General features: G+C 34.3%; 2 protein-coding genes across 3 annotated transcripts; one reads left to right on the top strand and one right to left on the bottom strand.

Annotated features, from left to right (window-relative positions):
- Nucleotides 1-91: 91 nt before the first annotated feature.
- On the bottom strand, nt 92-12284 carry LOC128178279 (importin-11-like). Its single transcript, XM_052845377.1, has 27 exons — nt 12269-12284; nt 9538-9681; nt 9027-9127; nt 8850-8922; nt 8294-8497; nt 8012-8141; nt 7781-7888; nt 7526-7596; nt 6979-7078; nt 6765-6854; nt 6522-6677; nt 6359-6399; nt 5773-5911; nt 5585-5690; nt 4769-4932; nt 4405-4445; nt 4250-4315; nt 3679-3843; nt 3031-3223; nt 2805-2884; nt 2598-2678; nt 2286-2381; nt 2030-2143; nt 1706-1827; nt 1199-1300; nt 923-1001; nt 92-593 (listed from the first exon to the last, which is right to left on the bottom strand). Exons 2-27 carry the CDS (start codon nt 9673-9675, stop codon nt 438-440), a joined length of 2916 nt encoding a protein of 971 aa, XP_052701337.1. The 5' UTR covers nt 9676-9681; nt 12269-12284; the 3' UTR covers nt 92-437.
- Nucleotides 12285-12948: 664 nt separating this feature from the next.
- Nucleotides 12949-22736, top strand: LOC128178174 (zinc transporter 5-like). Of its 2 annotated transcripts, XM_052845217.1 has the most exons (17): nt 12949-13100; nt 14704-14742; nt 15955-16077; nt 16595-16661; nt 17113-17198; nt 17363-17450; nt 17655-17745; nt 17901-17977; nt 18687-18857; nt 19269-19551; nt 19665-19873; nt 20151-20308; nt 20587-20716; nt 20889-21078; nt 21569-21795; nt 21955-22083; nt 22211-22736. In XM_052845217.1, the coding sequence occupies exons 1-17, from the start codon at nt 13039-13041 to the stop codon at nt 22373-22375; spliced, it is 2295 nt and encodes a 764-aa protein (XP_052701177.1). In that variant the 5' UTR covers nt 12949-13038; the 3' UTR covers nt 22376-22736. The 2 variants fall into 2 exon arrangements, with proteins under 2 accessions (XP_052701177.1, XP_052701178.1); XM_052845218.1 differs by lacking the exon at nt 14704-14742 and having other exon boundaries at nt 22211-22734.
- Nucleotides 22737-23636: the final 900 nt, after the last annotated feature.

The raw sequence follows: 23636 nt of genomic DNA, 5'->3' as shown, positions 1-23636 counted from the left end.
GAGATTATTTTTGTATTTATGGAAGGTCCACTGTTTGGAATTGTATCTCAGAGGTCTATGATATACATCTTTCAAAAAGATTCCTTGAAGAATAATTTCAATAATTTATTAAAATTTTCAATAGTAAATTACATAATAGTTAAAATCAAATAAGACTCTCATGGAGTGTCTCTCTAACTCCTTCCGTCACTTCACAGAGGTACCCACAAACAACTGGGTATGGATACTCCAAACTGTCACTCTCAGATAATTAAAACGTATCCATAATCACAATAAACACATGCCAGTAAAGTGGATGAGAATTTAGAAGCATTCCATTGGCTGCGAATCAGTTACGGAGATTGCTGGGAGGAGCTTGCTTCTGTTGAGTTTTTAATGACTAGCGATATTCAAGCTGATTGAAATACAATTGGCAGGGACCAAAGGCATCACCATGGCTACCTGGTGAAGCTCTTCAGCTGTTGGACGATTTCTGGGTCGACCAGTCCCATCAGTTGGTTGAATTTTTCACCTCTCTGTTCCTGACATGCCCTCAGCTGAGACACCAGGTAGTCTTTGAGGGGAACAGTGTGCACTGGATCCTGCTTTGATAGCTGTAAAACAATGCACAAAGCCCTTAAAAACAGCACTTTTATGAAGAGTGAAAAAAATACCTGTCGGTAGTTCCAATGTTGATGTTTGCGATTGTTATATACATGTATGTTTATCATATATTTATGAAGTTTGAAAAGAGCAACTTTTAGGAATGTTCACATATACATGTACAGGTATAAATATATTCTGGTCATCAAAATTACCATGTTTACAGTAAATAAGTAAATGAAAAATTACACAGCATGTGGAGAACAAGGAACTATCGGGGGTATAAAGTACATATCATACAAAGAATGGGAATCTATTTGATTACGAAGCTACATGTCACCTGATGTTTCCGCCTTTCATGGAGTACTTCCTCATCATCCCCTTCATTGCTCTGATCTGTATCACTGATTACAAGGGAACTGTAGGAACAAGAGAAGATATAATGTAAACAGAAGTCACGCATGTAACGATGTACGTAATTTAACTGAACATTAAATTTGTGAACCTTATTTACATGTCCGAGCAATACTATGTTGATTCCATTCAATTTGCATGTTTGTATTTTCTCAAAAATGTTGTTTTTAAAGTATGCTCATAATCCGAGACAAGTCCTTACTCTAATTGCAGAAGTGGGTCATCATCTACAGGTATCCGGGTCACATCGTGCAACACGCCTACACACGTGGTCACAATCCCCACAAACTTCTCCTCTACAACACTACAAATGTATAAAAAATAAGCAATAAAATAGTAGAATAAGCAAAAAATCCACAAACCATAACAATTGTCCCCCGAAAATTTAAATGATTCCAGGGTATATTAAAATGAACAAATTTAATATTATACCATTAATGGAATTGATGAATTGATATAAAGTTATCTCAAGGAGATATGGTAAGGCTACGTGTTAGGTCTCAGTCAATATTAGATATCAAGAGACTGTTAAGTGAGGGACAGGGTACTTTGAGTTGACTTAGATTATACATTATGTACCCTGCACACGTGTAATGGAATGGGAGAAACAAAAACAGACCAGTCATAGAACAAGTCTAATTGTCATACACGTAATAGAAACACAGGGTACCCTGGGTTAAAGGAGATTATAAACCAGGGGACATGGTACCTTGTGTTCACAGACAATAGGGAGGCTAGGGCCAATGCGGACAACTTTCTCCTCTCTGGCTGTGTGATGTAATCCATATTGTCAAACCAGATATCCAACAGATGTCCAAAGAAACTGTCTGCCTAAAACAAACCAAAACAGGCAAATTATAAACAACCAATTACATTTATACTTGTGTATCTAAACAAAGAGGGCAAGACCACAACTAATATGAAGATGTATGGTAAAGAAAAAAAAGACAGGTGTAAAATTTCTGGAAGCTTTTATAGATCATACCAGTAGATAAACATTTGTTAATGTCTTGACTATATGAACACTACCTACTTCTTGATGGTAGTGGTGTGCCATCTGCTGGATAAATTTCCACAAGAACTCCTGGTTTTGTAGAACAATTCTTCCAAACAAAGTCAAATTCATAGCAGTCAATATTGACTCGTTCTATAAATACAAATTTAAAACTTTGTCAGTAGTTTTGGTACAAGCTGAAAGCAAACTTTCATGACTGACTACAAGTATTAGGCCTAAAATACCAAGATAGAAAAGTTAACAAGAGGCATTATGTTATATTACATAAACATACCTTCTCTTCTACAAGTGATTTCACCATCGAAACTAAGATATTTAGAAATATATCTGGTCCTTCTTTAGGAAATACTTTAAGTGCTAATTCAACAACCTAGGAAAAAAATTTACACAAAATTTATATGCATGAAACTGTATGCTGGTAACTAAATATGCAAAGCTGTACAAGTTAGTGCATTGGGTGTGAAAATATTCTTTTTAATTCCTTATTTCTTGAATTTATGAACTAATTTACTCACAGTTATAAACATACATGTATTAATAGGGATTACCTTATACGTGTATCTACTTTGTTCTTGTCACTACATACCCGTAATATCAATAGCTGTCCTTCCTCTCGAATGTCGGACATCAAACTGTGTAGTGAGGAAGCCAGACTGTTACAAAAGTTCTGTAAATAAAAATGTCGATTCAGGTAGGGATTATGGGAACTGTATGTTTTATAGTACATGTACTGGATTTTCAATAATACGGGTGTGTTAAGACTTCAGAGGTAGTGTGAATACTGGATACATACATGCATAAACTGGTTTGGACATAGAAGAAGATAGGCCTCAATGATCTTCAAACTAATTCTTAGATTCTCTGTTCCAGACTCTGTAATATATTTTCAAATCAAAATAAGACCATGTCTTATCATTCTTGTAAATTACAACAATGAAAATACCAGATACACTGCATAATAATACTGGAGCTTGCAGCCAGTCACTATTTGTACAAGTACAGCTATTTTGGTAATTTACCCAGAAGTCCCGGCATGTTCCTGTAGAGCTGTAGGAGATGATCATTAGGATTTGGGGAATTCTTCAGTGTCTCTAACCAGAGTTCTAGTCCATCCTCAGCCAGATAAACATACTGATCCTGCGTCACGTCAGTGCTGACCTGAATCACCGGGAGAAGGAACTCGTACATCGATGTACAGTTCGGCCCAAAACCCTGACAATTTTAAATTTAGACCTGTACAGTACAAATGTTGGTGCATGTTTGTGCAGTCATCAATCCTTAATTGTGTGAAATCAGAGTATCTTTTCTAAAATGTGTCAGGTATGCAGAGACAAAGTACTTGTACCTGTAGGAATTTTAGTTACATGGACCCATTTTATACTTTTTAATATGGATTGAAACAGAATATGATTTTTCATAAACTTTTACGGTTTTTAAAACAGACATTTTTCTAACTCAGTATATAATCAGAGAAATTGGGTACTATTTATTTTATTATTCTGAATGTCTTAATTTTAAAGAAAGCTTTACCGCTGAGAGAACTCTACAGCAAACCATATGCACATCACTTACGCACATGTAACAATTCGTTGTTACCTGTTGTCAAGTATATTGCTAACACTGATGGTAATAGAACAGATTACCGGTAAATTGCGTCTAAACCTTACCTGTACCAAATGCACCAATGTTGTGAGTATTGCACACTTCAGCATGTTATGTTCCTGTGCTTCCTGCCATAAAGTCTGTAAATACTGGATGAGTGAACTAGCGTAGGGCTTGATTTGACTACCAGTTCGCTCGATTAGGAAAGATATCACATGTAGCACCTGCATCTGGAGAGATCAAAACAACATCAGTATGTGTAAAGGCACCAAAACTTTGCTGTCATTGTGTGGTATGCAATTCTTTTATATGTTAAATAAATAGCAAACCAGCTGAAGTAGTAAATAAAATCTTGTCAAAAGTCATCTCTTTGCTCCATCTTCATTTCTCAAGGGGGGGCACTTGAGATTAACAATTCACATGTATATCATCTTTCCAAAAATTAAAGCTTAAAAAGATACTGTATTATGCAAATTTACTTTAGACATGTACTTCACATATACACATGTGTATCCAAGCCTCAAGACCCAAACCCCTTACCCAAAGTACCTAAGCCAAATCTTACATGAAGAGGTGACAAAAAAAAGCACATCTTGGTTTGATATACTGAAGACATACCACATGTCTAGGTATTACCTTTGTATCACATTCCTGGACTTCTTTTAATAGTTCAAACAACTGAGAAAACATGGAATCCAAAAACTGGAAAAGAAATTAGGGACATCAGTAAGAACCAGGAACCTTCCAAGGTTGGGTATATCATTGTCAACAATTTCAGATTCAAAACTTACTGGCAAAAATTGCTCCACATTAAACTCAAAATCATCTACTGGTAAAATAATGTTAAGAAAGCTACATACATGGTTCATAAACATGCAATGAGCAATGCTCTCAATAATGGTTTTTTTTAGGAAATTAAAAGAGATCAAATTGCATGTTGATGTCAAAAAAAAAAATTAAACATATTTATGATTGACATGTATTTCATAACCTTTCTAGTAGAAAGAATAATTATATTTAATTGTTACAAAAAATATAAGATACCAGTGGTGAATATCTTGCTTACGTGGCTCTGATCTAATTTAAACTTAATCATTTTTTTTCCATTGACAGGTATATAATTCAAATTTTCATTAAACCAGTGGTAAAGGATATCAGTTTTGAGGGTCATTGCAGCCTCTATCCTGACCACTAGGTCTTCTGATTGGTTGAGGAGAGATATGATGGCCTGGTAGAGGGTGGGTCTCAGAGAGGAAGACATTTTGACTCCTACCCACTGACCACACAACCAGATGATTCGGCGATGGATGATACGGTAACTGGAAAAAATCAATATATACATGACGATCAAATATCACGTAAAATTTAATCAATTAACATCTTCATAAGTCAACAATGAAGATTCTGAGAGTATGTGGATTGTGACCCTAGATTTTAAACATCAATAAAGACATAAACTACCAGTAGAATAAATGTCGACCTAAACTAGAATAAATTTAACGAGTCCTCAACCCCTTGGAGATATTTTACTAATCAAAATAAACATATCCTTTAAGTTGAAAACACATGTACTGTATAAACTTACTTCCGATCCATGTATTTACTTACTTCTGATCCATGTATTTACTTACTTATGATCCATGTATTTACTTACTTCTGATCCATGTATTTACTTACTTCTGATCCATGTACATGTATTTACTTACTTCTGATCGATGTATTTACTTACTTCTGATCCATGTATTTACTTACTTCTGATCCATGTACATGTATTTACTTACTTCTGATCCATGTATTTACTTACTTCTGATCCATGTATTTACTTACTTCTGATCCATGTATTTACTTACTTCTGATCCATGTACATGTATTTACTTACTTCTGATCCATGTATTTACTTACTTCTGATCCATGTATTTACTTACTTCTGATCCATGTATTTACTTACTTCTGATCCATGTATTTACTTACTTCTGATGCTTAATATTAAGTTCCTGTAGAAGCTGTGTGGAGAACCATTTGTCAAAATCCACATCATCGAACAAGTCAAAAGCTGACAGTCCAACGGCATTGTATACTGAAATCACAAGCATTATGTGTATTGTCATGATCATACATGTCACTGAAACCATCATCGAAGACAATGAGATTCGACTCACCTGCATCCTTTCTGAGAATGGCGACCATATCCTCTGGGTCACATGGGTTTTGGACAGCTTGCACCATTTCTAGAACCACAGGGGTCAACGACGTTCGGAATTCCTTAAACATCGTCAGATACAGGACCTCTGAACTTGGCTGCAACAAAATTCTACAACTCAACATAGGGCTGCAATGCTTTAAAAGATCTATTATATGCTCTTTGAGACTATAACTATAACAAAATATACAAATTTCAACTACTCAGATACTGACTCTTCCAGCTTAGCTTACATAGATATGATCAATTTGCCCAAAATTTTTTATTTTCAACCAACTCAATTCCATGAAAATATAGGTTGACTACTGTAAATGTATTACATTTGGCTGTGTATTCTATTTAGTATTTTTTGTGGAAAGTCGCAACTGCTAGATCAAGTGCATCGCTAAATGTTATGCATACATATATAAAAATGGGCACTTCAGGAAACTGCTAATTCTAAATCCAAGCTAACTTGTTGAAAAATCATTTTCTTCCAAATATATGTTAACAATATCACAATGCCAAAATAACCCTCTTCTAGAACATGTCTGAGCTTGACTCACCCTCAAAGAATACTTGTAGGAATCTCCTCCCTCTTCTAAACCTGAAGAAGAAACATTGCCATGTGTATCTTAATGTAAGTTATGTACAAATGTCACCCATGCTCACAACACAATGTATTTATATTCCAATGTACAAGTACATATGCACTGCACTCTGACTCACAGAAACCCTCTGGGTCTGCATCCCAATTACTGAGATCCTCCGATGTTAACAGGAAGTATTGAGAGACCAAACGATGGCAGATTTCTCGAAGGGTTCCAAATTGGAAAAAATCCATTTTTATCTTGTAGGCTTCCATTTTAACAGTATCAGTAAGTTCTGAAAATCAATAAGATTGATGAAAACAGATTACAGAATTGTTTAACTTCTTACTTGTTTGTCTGTTTATGGGTTCAAGAGTCATACCTGGAGATTTCATCGGTCTGTACACATCACTGGAGAGGATTCCCCTCATCAAATTAAAACAGTTGACTGAGAATCTCTCAAATAGCAGACCTGTAATAACCAAAGCAAATCCTCAACAATTTCTACATGTTAACAAGGTAAGACTTTTTATTCTAATTGGATATCTCAATTTTTTGTGTTCAATTATGATTTGGACATTGAAAACTGATTTTACCTTTCTCAGACAATGAAAAATTATATGTGACCACAAACTCTAACGTCGGTCGGACAAGCTGTATAAATGAGATAGGGTGAATGTCCAGTAGATCCAGCAACTGGAAATCAAAACAGGAACTCATTTTATTTCAATAAAATCCTGAAATCATTTTATTTATGTTTAATTTCATGCACTTCCTTATATTATTTTATATCATTAAGCAAGGGAGCACTTCTACATTACACTGCTTCCCTCTTGCTTTTCCCTATCACCTATGGCCCTATAAGTTTCTCTACCATTGAAAAATTAAGTCATAGATTAGCTTGAAGTTTTTAATTGTATGCTGTTAATGCATGTACTGTATGTGTACATTACACTAGACAATAATTTTGTTTAGTCAAGATATTCAAAAATCATTTCCGATAAAAGATGGTGAAGTATTAGGTTCACACTTTACAATATCTTAGCACTTTTTTGGTGTATTTTGATCAAATGAAAGATTTTTGTGAAAAGAAGTTTGTATTGCATGTGTGTGTATCCCAGCCTAGCTAAATTTTGTACTTACAATTTTAGTCATCATCAAGATCATTTTCTGACATTTCTCCAAAATGTGAGGATTTCCCCACATACTCTGTCCTAAATAATGAATAAAATTAAACCTGAGGGAAGATATACAATGTAATACCAGTAAAAACACTTTTAGCATATGTCCAAAAATCTGTTTTATTTTGAATACACATTTACATTTTAAATGATTACAGGTACTCATAATGGTACATCTACCAGTAATTGATAAATTAATATGTAAAAAATTTCTTACTAAACCCCAGAACTTGTTTTAGTCTGACAAATATCTGGTTTAAAAAGCTAGACATATCCTGGTTGGATGAAGGATCTTTAGTTCCGTACGCTATCTGCTTTCTAATGACTGAAACAATACATAGAGGAAAAAATCTGAAGAATCTGGTTTCATTAAGAAATTCAATAACTGTATGAAACACAACATTGAACATGAACTTGTAATCATGAAGACAATTAAATAAAGCAATACTTTTACAAGAAAGGTTTGCTCTATCCATCGCTGGTCCCATATTTTCACTGTGAACCAATGAAAGTTCAGCAAAGAGGTCCAGATCCCGGGTCCACAACCCATGCACGAATCCAAAGATCTCACTTGTCAGCTACAATAAGTCTAGGTTTTACTAGGGTTTTAACAAGTCAAAAACTTCATTTTATACTATAAATCAGCATTAAATTGAAAACGCTCATTAAGTAAAATACATGAATGATATGCAGAAATTCTCAAATAAGGTGATACACCAGTATAGCTTACACTTTCAAACAATTTTTTATCAGGAGCCAATCTTTTAGAAGCCAGTGTTTTAGTCACATGATGTAAGATGAGGAGAGCCCTCTCTTGTATGAGGAGGTCCTCACACCGAACAGCCTCAAAGAGGGCCGGGAGCAGGGCATTCCAGTTACGGGGGCAATCCAGTCGGGCAATCTTGGATACCAAGACAGCGAGCTGGGTGGCTATCTAAAAATCATACGCAAATCTAAATCATCATTATAAAGATACATAAATCTAAATCAACATTATAAAGATACACAAAGCTGAACATCTTACATGTCTTAATGAAATACATTCCATTGCTTGGTCTTTATTCAAACTTTTAAACAACATCTTATTTTTTATAAATCAAATACATTTAATTGTGATGTCTTGATTAAAACTTTCAAACTACAAGAATCAATCTAAACAATATTTTATTATGTAAAAATATTACTTAATTGGGCAGCAGGCAATCTGCCTATATCAGCCCTCTCCTTAAACTACATGGATTCTTTGTCATATATTGGTATCAAAGATTTATAACCTCATGTCTGACCTGTGGAACTGGCTCTGAAAAATTTGAAATCAATTTGGATTTAAGCCTTTCTTTTTCATCCTCAGACATGGCACTAGAAGTAAAGCATGAATTAATTTATTAATGTTAATTTAGTCATGCATCATAATTTGTTAGTAGGAAAAAATTCATGTTGAAATGGCTGAATTGCAATCTTACTTGGGAGCTGTTTTTCTCCAGTATCGTTCCACTCCATTTTTACAATACAATACTGCTAGCCACCTCACATTCACGTCAATGCTGTGATTGCTGAATATTTCCTGAAAATTAATAAACAGTTTTGATAAAAATAAACTATTTCCGGAAATTTTAGAATTTTATTACTTTACTGTTTGTCTGTAACAATTATCAAATCATTGTTGCATGCACCAATGACATTATCAATTTAAATGTTCACTTTCCAAAGCCTAATACTAGCTCAGTGGACACTTTACTAGAAATTTTCGAAGGTTCAAGTTTGCTCGTTTCCTCCCCCCTTAAATGATCACCACCCTTGATCAAACATCCCCAGATTCTTTCACCTGGCAGGTTAGTCTGTAAAGGGGAGAAAGTGAAAATGAATGAGCAGATTAGGATTTGAGCCCCCTAAATCTCTAATCAAGTGCTCTACCTGGCGCCAGATATCGAACCAGGCTGACTGTCACAACAGTAAGCATATAAAAATTCATACCGATAGTATGGAATAAAATCCTGGTTGTGTTTCCCACTGCTGGAGTTGCCGTTCTGCAGGTTTAAGGACATCGGCTTTCTGAGAACATGCATTGGTGAGAGTCTCCAAAACCAATGGTCCAGCAGTTGATATATCCATTTTATCCTTTAATTCAAAATTAGGTAACACATGCTTGTGTGTTTCTTATGGTTTCAAAACTTTACTATAAACACCCAATGTGATGATTGACCTTGTCTAATTTTTTATCCTGGTATAAAAGGGTTTGAAAATATTCAGGAATTATTCATAAGGCTTCAAAGTTTTACTTTCTGCGACGAAACTGATATAAGTAATGAAACATTATTTTCATTCACATGGAGGCTGCCATCTTTTTAACTGGGGTGCTGGTCACTTCGCCCCAAAGCCAAAGCGCCCCATGCACGAGCGCCCCAAATTTTCCTTGGTGCGCCCCAAGTACAATTCACGAGCGCCCCAAATGTATGTCACGAGCGCCCCAAATGTTGCTTTTTTTCATGATTAAATTTTTTCACATGTATGTCACGAGCGCCCCAAATGTTTTTTTTTTTCATGATTAAATTTTTTCACGTGCGAGCGCCCCAAAGTAATAATTGGAATGTTTTGAGCAAAATTTTAATCCAGGGTGTTGGGTGTTATTCCTTCGTTGACATTCGTACGATTGCAAGAAAAAGGTAAGTGAATATTCTCATTTATTTTCTCACATATTCTCACATATTCCCCTGTTCGGTGAGGTTTCCTTAGTTAATTTTTTTAAAGAATCTCGGAAAGATGCAAATATATATATATATATATATATATATATATATATATATATATATATATATATATATATATATATATATATATGCATTTAATCGTTCACATTCTATCGACTAAAGATAAAACATTCAGAAATGGGGGGGGGGGGTCGTCATATTTTATGTTAACAAATGTTCATATATACTTATATAAACAGAATCTTTATATACATGTTTCTTGGTGTTTACGCCAAATTAAAGAATTTACAAATAAGGACAATATGAAGAACCTACAACTATGCATACCTTTTAACTGGATACTTATTACGAAATTCGAATCATAAGAACAAACATAGATCATAATTTTCCATGTAATTAGATTTTCTTGTTTAATAATAATTAATTAAAGAATATATGCCAATATTTGTAAACAGGTCTGTTCATTGCTTCCTTTATAAATATCACGTTTCCTTTTGGTGTGTTTTCATTACTGATAGTTTCTACAAAATACCGAACACAATCAATGTATACATACAATACACACAGTGATTACTAGTACATGGTGTACACTGTACACACATCTAATCAGTAATCAAAGGGGTATGGACGAAGCCAACGTCTCCCGCGTGTCTGGGTATGTTTTCTCCTGATACCGTGACAGGATACCCCCTCCCTTGACACCTTTTAATGTTTCCGAATATCCCCTTCTATTACATCAGGGACGTATATACTAACAATATACGTCCCTGATCACATCATCGTCAGTTGTCTTCGGAAGCTATAATGTTTTAACACATACGGTATATGTAAGACAAAATAAATAATGACACACCCGTCCCATTGGCCCTATATATCACTGCAAATACAATTATAACATATATAATACACATATTACGCATTGTTGTTGTTTTTTTCTTATAAATATAATGATTGACTGTAAATGTAAGCTTAAAAACATATTTACAGGTTTGCGCGGAAAATTTGAGAGAAGAAGAACAATTGTGTTGGATTATATCTGACATTATTAAAAATTTCCTTCAAAAATAAGAATACTTTGTACAATTCAACAGAATTGGTGCGCTCGAAATAAAAAAAAAAATGAGGTATGTATTTTGGGGCGCTCGGAATAATAATGTGTAAGTTTAATGAGATTCCATAGAAGATAAATAAGGACTAATAAACAAAACCATTTTGGGGCGCTCATGAAATTAATCCAAACTTGGGGACTCACAAACCAACGTTGATTTTAGTTCAAAATAGAATAATCTCATTTGGGGGGCGTTCGTGTAAATGGTGTTTATTTAACGTAAAAGTGAGATTCTCCAACATACATTTTAAAGCAAAATCAGGTTTCAAATATTTATTACACATGTAGTCAAATATTAACTTTATAGCAACATAGAATGCTGATTTGAGAGCAAAGTTAAAAGTTATTTTGGGGCACTCGTGGAAATGAGATTCTAATCATAAGATACTTTTCTTACAAATCGTAGGCAACTTCAGGGCACGTTCGTTAGAAAATAATCCAACAAGATTCTATGCAGAAAGACATAATCAGGATAATCATTTTGGGGCGCTCGTGGAAACGATCCCGATTTTAGTACAATATTGGAAAATCCAATTTGGGGCGCTCGTGCAAATTTTCCAAGACGTAAGGTATAATGATAATTTTACTTTGGGGCGCTCGTGAATACATTTGGGGCGCTCGTGAAACGTAATTGGGGCGCTCTAAAAAAAATTGGGGCGCTCGTGCATGGGGCGCTTTGGCTTTGGGGTGATACGACAGTAACCCTTTTAAAGCTGCTTGGTCCGATTTTTTTGTAATTACAGTATCAAATTTTTTTCCATACAAATCATTTATCTTAGAAAGTTATGGACTTTCTCCTATTTACACCAGCAGAATCAGTCTCCTTTCAAAGTTAGAAATATTCAAAGTAGATAAAATAATTTCTCTTTGGGCAAACGAAAAAACAAACCAAAATGCATCACGGGAATGTCTAGAAAAGGAAACCGCATGGTTTCGTCCCCCGAATGATTGGAGTTATTCAACCAGCATGCTATGCATCGATTGTAAAGAAAGTAGACTTTGGAAATATTAGCGAACAAAACGTACACATGTATATTTGTAATTTGTCTGATCATTTCGACCTTTATTTGAAGCGATGTCAAAGTCGTAATACAACCATACCCGTCTCGTCGTCAGGATGAAATATAACATGAGGCGAAATAACGCGGTACCTTTTAATGTCGTTTGTTTTGTTAGCAAATTTTGTACGTATTTTTCTTCATTGAAATTTGGCATAATTGACGGGTAAAACTACTGCAATGTCTATTATTATACATATACTAAGCATAGCCATCGTTAAAAAGCGTGCATAAAATTTGATATAAAATCGGGCCAAGCAGCTTTAACTGATAAAACTCAAACGATGACGTTTATGTTCCCGGCAAAAGTTCATTACATTCTCAATATACCTCTAAGAGATTATTAAATTAGAAATAATATAAAAGAATAGCAAAATTGAAATTTATCTACAGATTATCATTATATCATTATTAAAATTGTGCAGACAATGGCAAAATAAAACAAAATCTGATGTACTAATTTACGTACGAGTTAACTTCTTCAGAATGCGAAACTAAAGATTGTCTAACTTTGAATGAAGATGAGATACTTCCGGAATGTAAACGATGCATTTCCCCACGTAACATAAATACAAAAATTTAATAAGACTGCAGTTATACCATGTCGGAAACAAACTACCATGGCAGTTTACTTCCAAAACACGCAATATATCATTCATCAGGGTAAGAATGATATTTATCATGGAATAGTAACTCATAGCCATGCCATTTCCTACTTGTCAGATACCTGATAATTTTGCTACCGATTATAGGCCTAGTACTTTCCTATTTAATTCAGTGTGTTAAAAAAAATTTGTAAATGTAGGATTAATATTATACATGTATTACAACTGATTCAGATAGGAACAGAAATGCTTCCATTCACGAGGTCCAGTGCAATCTCTTGATTAACCTATTTATACTCTGTCCCGAGTTTTTGCTTCCACCACTTTTTGCTTGATATTTCAATAACAGTAAATACCTTTGTGCTCAAACTACGTTCATCCACTAATATAAAAAATGTCCAGATTATCTGTTTTGAAACGCCCCCTCTACCGCTTCAGGTTTCAATACACATCCCGAAATTGAAAGTCTACGGAGATTTTGCATTGCAACAGCCATTAATAAGCCCGGATGATAACGTTAAAAAATTGCGCGATGTATCCCGAGTGTATTCCGAAGGGAGAAAGATGTAAACATTCCCCATTATAAATCTCCGTAAAGAATCTGTTTTCGTTCCTGTGAATTTTTCTGAGTGGAAAGGGATAATTGTTCAATGAAGATATCTTGGATATATTCCCTTTTAACGATTTCAATTGTATTTCTTTCACAGGTATGTGTAATTTGATTAAAAATCATCAAAAAGTGATGGAAGCAATAACTTGGGACAGGCTATAGCTAGAGTCAGTTTTATAGCCTGTGTAAGAGCAAAACAGGAAATTACTATTTTTATGATTTTACCATGTTGAGGGCTAGGTCAATAAACTCAGTGACATTTCCACTGTCAATTTGCATCCATGAAACAGAGACACATATTGCCTCGGCTGGGGTTTGAACTTGGTTCCTCTGGCATACAAATCAATCTGTTCAAACTACACGGTTAACCCACAAACCAAAGTTAAAAGGAGTGTTGTATACATGTATGGCATGCCAAATTCACAAAAATGAACTTATCATAGTTTCACAGTCGTAAAACTAGGTTTAATGGTTGTAAACTTTAGTTTAAAGACATATTTATTGTTAAAAATCAATATTAATCTATATTTCACAGCTGTAAATCATAGTTGATGCAATCTATGTTTCAGAAGTGTAAAACTATAATTAACACCTTAAACAACCATTTGCAAATGCAAAACATAATTTATTTGATATACGTAGTTTAGCAATTGTGAAACTAGGATTAACAACTCTTAACAATAGTTAACAAATGTAAATTATAGTTACTGTTTACAGATATGTATATTTCTTTGATCAGCAAAATCTCTTGTTAATGTTATATGCAGACAAATCATAACCGAGGCTAAAGAAAACATTGCAGGGCAGGGCCATGTTCAAATAACAAAGATTTGTGAGCACTATCTCATACATGTATAACTCAACATTTTGGTAACCCATTAAAAACACATCTGATAGAAAAGTATTGTAGACAATAAAATTGGAAGAAAAGAAAATGAAGATCATGACCATGCTCCTTTAATATGATTTGATCTATATCTGCATGTTTTAACTTGTTAATTTGATTTGTAATTAATTTTAACTTAATTATTGTACTATATTGATTTTACAGAATATTTCCTATTAAATCAAATCAACATTTCAATCAATGGTAAATGTATTCTTTGTGTTGTTATATAGCGTTACACATTTATCCAGTATGCTCCGAAGTTTGGCTTTGCAAGCCTTGCTTAAATCCAATAACTGTGACTTTATACAGTTTATTTGACATTGGAATTTTGTTTGATTCTGTGATTGTGGTTTATATATTCAATCAATTTCTGATAAAATTTCAGAATTTAATTCCTAAATAAGGTTTTCAATTGATAATGCAAGTGTTCATAACAAGTATGCAAACCGGCCAGCATTGATTTACATCTACCGGTATTTTACATATAGGTATTTGAGGTCATATTTGCAATTAATGGAATACTTTTTACACACATTAAAAGGTTACCTGTGGCAAGAGTCAAAAGCCCACACTCCCGAGTACTGTATACAAAGAAATATTTGTCCCTGTTTTATTTTTGTCCCTTTTGCCCTCGTCAGTGGCCGAATTTAAGACCTTGTCAATTCCAATGTCTCAAATTACTTCTCTTTAAACACAACTGTGTCTGTGTGAATTCAAATTGGGTCAAAACTCTTTACAAGTATAGAAGGGCGAAAATTACATGGAACAAAAATAACCCTGTATACAGTATTTACTTGTGTTTGGATTTGCCTATTCACTCCCAGCTTACTGAATATTCATGCACTGTGTCACACAAAATGCACCATCTTCCCACATTAAATATACATGTAAGAAAAGATTAAAAAATCAAGGAAAGACATATATGTCAACAAATTGTGTTTTGATTGCACACAGGTTCAATGTATAGACCAAATAATTTATTTATTGGTAACTTCTTTAAAACTAACCTTTTTTGTAGTTTAAATTTGTAATACCTGTATTTATCAAATATTGTTTGGTCAAAAGAAGGAAGTAATCTATATTTAAAAAAGTAAAACAAAAATTATTATACAATCTTAAAGGCAAAGTACTGGCAATTTAATGGAAGATCTGTCAACAGCTTTTAATTAAAGTATTTGAATCTATTAAAACACATTTGACAATTATAGCATTGTGGTTCATAAACAAGCAAGTTTACTAATAAGCAGCTTTGATTTGTTTTGGGTTGTTGTTTCATAGTTCACATAATACTACTTAATATTAACATTCATTCAATGGACAAAGTGGAAAGTTTTTTCTTTAGAATATATTGATTTCTACTTAGTAGATACACTTTCTCTGTCATTATTTACGGATGTTTACTTTTGTTTTCAGTTTGTCTGTGTATTTGATTCTGCTGGTAGCTGCCAAGTTTCTGCGAGCTGTAGGTCTCTTTGTCTCCTATGACTTACTCAAAGTCATACCAGTTGTACAGTTCCTGTTCCTCATTAAGTTCTGGTAAGTTGAAAATTTAATTATTATAGATATTTTAACATGAATTCATAATTAAGATTTTCTGAGGGCAATAGCTTAAGAGTGTCTACTAATTTAAAAACGTGAACAGAGTAAAAATAATGTTGCCACTTACATTAAAAAAAAGCCCAAATGAATCAAAATAACAGTGAAAATATTCGGAGTGATCCAGGTAACAAACTACCGAAACAAAGGGGGAAATTGATGATACTTGTTTCATATGGGTAAATAAATGTAATGGAAAACTTTCCTCTATCTTCATCTATGCATATATTTATGTCAATCACATATTTATGATATATTTTTCATCCAAAATATATCAAGTAATGAAGTCTTTCATCATTTGTTTATTAAATATCTTAAGTCTTTATATTTGTTACTCTCTACTCTCTAATGTGTTTGTTTCATAAAGAAATTGAGTGAAATATGCACACTAAGGAAATGTATCAGATAATGAAATGTTTCAGATAATAAATAATGATTTCTTAATGATTCTTTGTAGGAGTTCCCTGCCCTTGCTAGTTCTTCAGAAACCATTTTCCTCTGGAAAGAGATTAAGTAATAATCAGGTAAGAACATTAACACAGCATACATGTACATCAGGGATGTGATTTTTCAGCAAATATGCTGATTTCAGTGGATTAGGAAAATTAATCAAAATATTCACTTTAGAGATCAGTACAGACCCACAATGAAATGATTTCCTCCTTTTTCTTTTTCTGCCATTCACATTCCTGATACATGGTTCATTGATTTGACATGTGCATATTTTACTTTTTTAGTACATGTAATATGTTAGAAGCTATGTATGTACATCAAATCAGTTTTCAAAACTACCCCTAATTGAAAATTTGATGATATTGAATTGAAAATACATAATACAGTTGTTACACAAATGTTATTTGTAAGATATTCATATCTGTAACAAAAAATCTCAGAACTGTGGTCAAAATCAGCAAAAATTGAGTATTTCAGTTTACTTTTAACACAAGTTTTACCCTTAATCTTGTTCTGTTGCAGTACTTTCGTATTTTCCGCCATGCCTTCATTGGTGCATTCATTGGTTTGCTGTGGCTCTTTGGCCTCACTCTCTGTGGTCCTCTGAGGTCAGTTGGAAAACTTATTTTTCAATGAAAGTTGGAAATATATATATATAAAGCTATCTTTCAGAATCTATTGAATTTTTACATGCAAGAGATTCAGTATTGTACTTGAGTGTGTCATTTCAAATTTATGGTACGATGAAACATCTTTATCATTTCATTGACAGGACCATCCTTCTATTTGAACACAGCGATCTTGTGATAATTGCTGGTGCCAGTGCCCTCTTCACAAACAATGGGGGAGGACCAGCAAAGGTAGGAACCAGTGACAGCTGGAACATGTGACCTGAGGCCTGTTCAGCAGAGCAGGCGCTTGATAATGCTGGCCAATATTTGTGTTGTAGTGAAGGGGAAGTTTAGCAAGCCCCCCTGGGTGCCCGCTCTTGGGAAGAGGCTTCAGATATTTGTTTAATTCCTGTCTTTCATTTTATCTTTAATCTGTATTTACGTTTTATACAGACGAGAGGTGCCATATTTTTCCTGGTTGCAGTGATCACTCTGCTTCTGTTTGACCATGATGAGAAGTTAGATCACTTGGGTGACCATGAACGTATCCTTTGTTGTGTACTAAACTACTCTTGTACAAATATTGATGACATTACAGCTGTTAATAGGTGGTTAATATAAAATTGATAACTTTAACAAGGAATTTTCCTTGTTCATAAGTTGTTTGGAAAGAGACATTTTCTTTAACAGAGGCTACAGCAAAGGACAAGCATCATTCAATATTTTCACATCTGTTTTATCACACAGTCAATTTCATTGGCTGGTCGGACCACAAGGTAAAATTCAAATATTTGAGTCTACCATAAATGTGTTACTGGTGTATGCATACAAATGTGAAGATACAAAAGTAATGAAAATGTTGCATCAAGACTGATGATACAATATCCGATGATTTTGTATTTCATACCTAGTTGTTTAAGATAACATTGGAGCCTTTTTAAAGGGACTTGGACACGATTTAAGATCAAAAATTTTATTTTTATTTTTTATGTATAAAATGCTTTACTGGTGCATTTTAAATGATTGACCAAAATATTGAATGTTAAAGTCAAGCTACAAGCGAGATACAGAAGTAAGAAATGGTTGTTATGTAAACAAAGCTCGAGTCTTATAGTTGTTTACAAAAAATGAAATGTAGAGAATTACCATTTCTTCGACAAAATGACAAGTAAAAACTAATTAAACTAATTCAGCATCTTCATAAATACTATAATCAACAAAAGAAAGATACATGTGATTGAAACTTACACCAATACAACACATATGTAAAAAATGACAATATTTAAGTTTGTTTACAAAACAAAGAATTATGAACTCTGTATCTTGCTTATAACTCGATATTTGACTTTCAAATTTTGACATAGCATTATAAACTTCTATATTTATCAGTATAAACATTGAAAATGGAAAAATAAAATTTGAAAATTTTAAGTCAAATCGTGTCCAAGTCCCTTTAAGAGCCGTTTATTTGGACTTGTTTTATAGGGAGGAGTGGTTCTGCTTGCCATAACTCTGTGTATGCAGGTCGGGTATAACAGTGCCTCTCGTAAACTGTCCGTAGATGTGGGTGGGGCAAAGAAGCTTCATGCCCTCTCTTCACTAGTCCAGGCCACAGTTCTCTTCCCCTGGGCAACCTTCATTTATTTTACGAAAGAGGTTTGTATCAACAACTAGTATTATCTAACATTGGTCTAAATTTGATTATGAAAAAAAGAATACTAAAAAAATTACTTAATCAATTACTGCTCAGGATACTAGAAAAAATATATAAAATATTATTATTTTGTTTTTTTATATATCTTCCATTTAACGTTATCTGTGTAAATTTACAAGCATATTACTTTACTGATGTGAATGTGTGTACATGTATGAATGGGCGGTGAAAGGAAAATTAAATCATTGTAAAACCTGTATCTATCTTAAAATTGTTTATGAAATACAATAAATGAATAAATGTTAATAAAAAAAATAATAATTTATTATGTGAATTGCAAAATTTTAAAAATGCAGTCATTTTATTGATGAATTGACTTTCTTCTATTGTAATGTTTTTTTTTCAATTTTCAGTCTGAGGTGGAGTCTTGGTTGTATTTAGTCATACCCATGGGATTGGTGATTCTGTTTGTGTTTCTGCTTGACTTTTACATTGAGGCGGTAGCCTCTAACCATCTACAAGGTCCCCGCACTGCTGTGTATGGAACGTATGCTATATTTATCAGTGCTCTGTTGCTAGGAGTAACATGGAACCATCCGATGGTGTCATGGATCACCACGGTAACCAAAGACATCATCACAGAAGACCATGTCTTGTCAGGGGGCGTTATTTTTAGCTTGATGACATTCATTTTAGGTAATTTTTGCTTTCCACAGATGTCTTTAAGATAAATTTTCTGAAGGACCTTTTTACCTAGATTTTAATCATCTCATTTACTTTACAAAGTTTGAATCTGCTGTATTATTCAGCCACCAGTATGTTAGGATGGCCAGGCCGCAGTAGTAAGGCGGGTAGTTTTATTGGATACTCACCGTCTGGTCAGCCTCTATACAGCTTCAACACTGACGCCTTCGCGCGAACCTCACACTCCATAGCCACTGTGATGAAAAACGGTTTAAGGCAGATCCTAGAAGAGTCAGACTCCAGAAAAATATTTTATTTCTTGTGCATTAACTTGGTAGGTTTTCCTTCCTTTGTGGTATACCACATCTTCATGTATGTGATACCTTATGAGATTATATTTGTTGATATTATCTGGTGTGTACTTGTATGTATATGTATTCAATGGTTTAATAGACATCACCATTTTGGCAAACAGTCAAAATGAAATCATGTGACAGACAAAAGAATATTATAACATAAAAGCTATAGCATGCAAGACAATTTTATACAATTCTTTCTAGTCCCTGTGTGCATGTTGAGACTTAACCAAAGTTTTGCCTGACTTCTTTCAGATGTTTACTTTTGTGGAGTTGATTTATGGGGTATGGACTAACAGTCTGGGTCTGATCTCTGACGGATTCCACATGCTGTTTGACTGCTCAGCTCTAGTGATGGGACTTTATGCTGCAATCATGAGTAGATGGAAACCTACTCGAATATTTTCATATGGGTAAGAATGCCTTTTTTATTAAAAATATGTCTTTTTGATAGCTGAATTATAAAAGGAAATTTAAGTATGGAATTGTATTGGCATGCAGTTTTAAACTTGGAATTGTTGGTTTTATACATGACGGTTTGATTGATAACAAGGCTTGAGCATAATCCAAAACAGATATAAGCACCTTTTTTCCAGAAAGAACCCATTTTTAAAAACACAATAAGCAAATTCATTTATCATGTTTATATATGATTTATTTATTATGTCAATGTAATGCCTTTTATTTTCAGCTATGACAGAGTGGAAGTTCTCTCTGGCTTCATCAATGGATTGTTTCTGGTGGTTATTGGTATCTTTGTCTTCACGGAGGCCCTTGGGCGATTAGTGGAACCCCCTGTAGTATCCACAGAGAGACTTCTGGTTAGTATTAATGTCAGTAAAAATAATTCAATGCTCTAGAGGAGTAAGATTTTGAACTTAAAACTGTTTCTTTTCCATAAAAAATGTCATCTGCAGTATATCTCTTCAAATTTTTATTACTGCAAGTAAGTATACACCTATGTATGTTGAAGATCATTACATTTAATTTCAGACTGTGTCAGTATTAGGGTTGCTAGTCAATTTATTTGGAATTGTTGCATTCCGAAGTTCACATTCTCATGGGCACGGAGGTCACGGACACAGTCATGGTGGAGGTCATGGTCATAGTCATGGCGGAGGTCATAACCATGGACACAGTCATGGAGGTGAAGGTCATCAGGATAGAAATGCAAACATGGAAGGTAGGAATAATATATAAAAAAAACAGGAGGACTAACATTATTAACCTGTATATTGATTTATATTTACATGGATATTGAAGTTGATATTTATGCCCCCACTCTGAAGGAAAAGGGGGAATTCTGTTTTTACTCATGTGTGTCTGTCTGTCTGTCCGTGCATAACAAAAAATTGTGTCACATTTTCCTCAGCAACTATTAATCGCAGATGCTTGAAATTTTAACACACTCTTTGTTAAGGCATGCCATATGGTGGGATTTATTTTGTACCAATCGAATATCAACTTCCTGTTGAGTGTCCACTTTGCTACTTTTGTATATTCACATCAGAGTGGGGGTATTATTAGTGAACATTGGCTCTCAGATATCTTGTTTTGTCTCCTGCATCAGTGGGAAAGTGGTATTTGGCTAGTGTTTGTGCATCTAAAAAATTACTTTGCATTGTGGGTGTATTTCTCCATGTTTTGTAAGCCCTGAGTACTTTGTGTTGTAGGTGTATTTCTACATGTCTTGGCCGATACTCTGGGCAGTGTTGGGGTCATAATATCCTCACTCCTGATAGAGAATTTTGGTTGGAACATCGCCGACCCCATCTGCTCTCTGTTCATTGCCACCATGATACTCCTGAGTGTGTTTCCTTTATTGAGGGAAACCTCCACTATCCTCCTACTGCGTACGCCGTCCAATCTAGAGGCGGAGATCCCAGACGTACTACAGAAGGTGAGAAAGGATGGAATATGAATCACACCTAAGAAATGAGAACAGAGAACTTTCAGTTTCATCAAATTCCCATCCGATGACTTCAAACTGGTCATTTATAATAGTGCTGTAATGTTATGGTTGTTGAATATGTTTCATCAAGGGTTTGTTGTTCTTCAGATTATGTCCCTTGATGGAGTATTAACCTATCGACATCCACACATCTGGAACCATACCTCCTCAAAGATCCATGGTACTCTGCATGTACAGGTGTCTACAGAAGTCAGTGAACAAAAGATTGTAGCTCAGGTAGGTACATGTAATCATTGAGGGAACAGGTGTCTTAATATATTGCATTTAGAGATTGACTGTATCAAAAATGGAAATTTCTGTTATTTTAAGTCATTGTACATGTGTACGTGTATTATGTTTACAGGTAACCAACATATTAAAAGAACACAGTGTGTCAAACTTAGTGGTTCAGGTAGAGAAGGAGACATATTTCTATCACCTGTCTGGACTCGGTGCTAGTTTTGATCAAATGACAGACTTTGGAACAAAACGTGAACAGTTCACAGTGGAGTCAATCAAAGCCATATGAGTAAGCCATACCATGAAATCATTGGGAGAAACCGCATGATAAACTAAGAAGACATTGAAGCAGAAGGAACCCAGAGCCATGAGCTACATACATGTAGAGCGGAACAAATGATTGGGAGTATTGAGTGAGTGGATCAGAGTGAGTCAGACATTTTGGTGAGAGGGTTGTCAGCTTTGTACTATCAACACATTGTGATATGCTGTATTTTCTTGTTTTTTTTTTTTTTATTTTTGCCACTCTTGTTATTCTTTTATTATAATAAGGAAGTGGCAATCGCAAATAAAACATTTCAATAAAAAAAATTGGATATTTCCTTCTTGGCAAACAGATAAACTTGAGCATGTGATAGAATACAATATGTATTAAACCATAAGCATGAGGAAAATGAGAACCCATATGCTGAAAAGGTTACATACATCACTCCACTGTTGATTGTATGCAAAAGTGATTTCATCCAACCTAAGTATCACAACTCCTGAACTATGTCACCACTTTGGGAAAGATGAATATGACAGGCACGTAGCACATCGGGGGGGGGGGGGGGGGGGGGGGGGGTGGGGGGGTGGGTGGGGGGGGGGGGGGTGGTGTTAAATATCATGGAGCGCCCCCCCCCTCCCTTTTTCCTATGGTCTCTATGGGAGCATGTAATAAATGGAAGTGAAAGTAATGAATTCACTAGTGAAATTTTCTTGCTTGACCAGACATTTGGATGAGGCTGCACCCCCTCTCCCCCTTTCCTTTCAAAAGTTTTGCAGAATCTTATTGTTATGAACTTGGATGCGTTGCATCAGCATTAGCACTTCATGAAAACTATTTTGGTGTGAAGCCTTGTTCATCATAACTCTAAAACAAAAAATATTAATGATTTTCATATCTGATATTTACGTTTGGGAAATTCAATTCCTTTATTTTCATTTAATTTATTTGAAAGTACCCATGTTAGTGCACAATAATGCAATAGATGTGTTATCAATAGGGCGTCAGAAACATGGCCCGTTTAACCGTTAAACGGTTCGTGCAGATATGAACTTTTTGCATTTTAGAGGATTCATTTAAAGCAAGATAAAAAAAATCATTGATCGGTCGAAATAATCATGATGATGTCGGACTCAAATTCCAATATAAGAACAATTGGCTATTTCTACTATCTAACGCACTAATAAACACAATAATTTACTTACTTTCGCTTACTCTTTTGAATAATTCAAAAAGTTTTTGTAAGAAAGATTTAGATATAAACGCTTTATTTGATGACTTATGC

This window comes from Crassostrea angulata, chromosome 3 (assembly GCF_025612915.1).
Source record: "Crassostrea angulata isolate pt1a10 chromosome 3, ASM2561291v2, whole genome shotgun sequence".
Lineage (NCBI taxonomy): Eukaryota > Metazoa > Mollusca > Bivalvia > Ostreida > Ostreidae > Magallana > Magallana angulata.
This window is presented reverse-complemented; position numbering and strand designations above follow the sequence as displayed.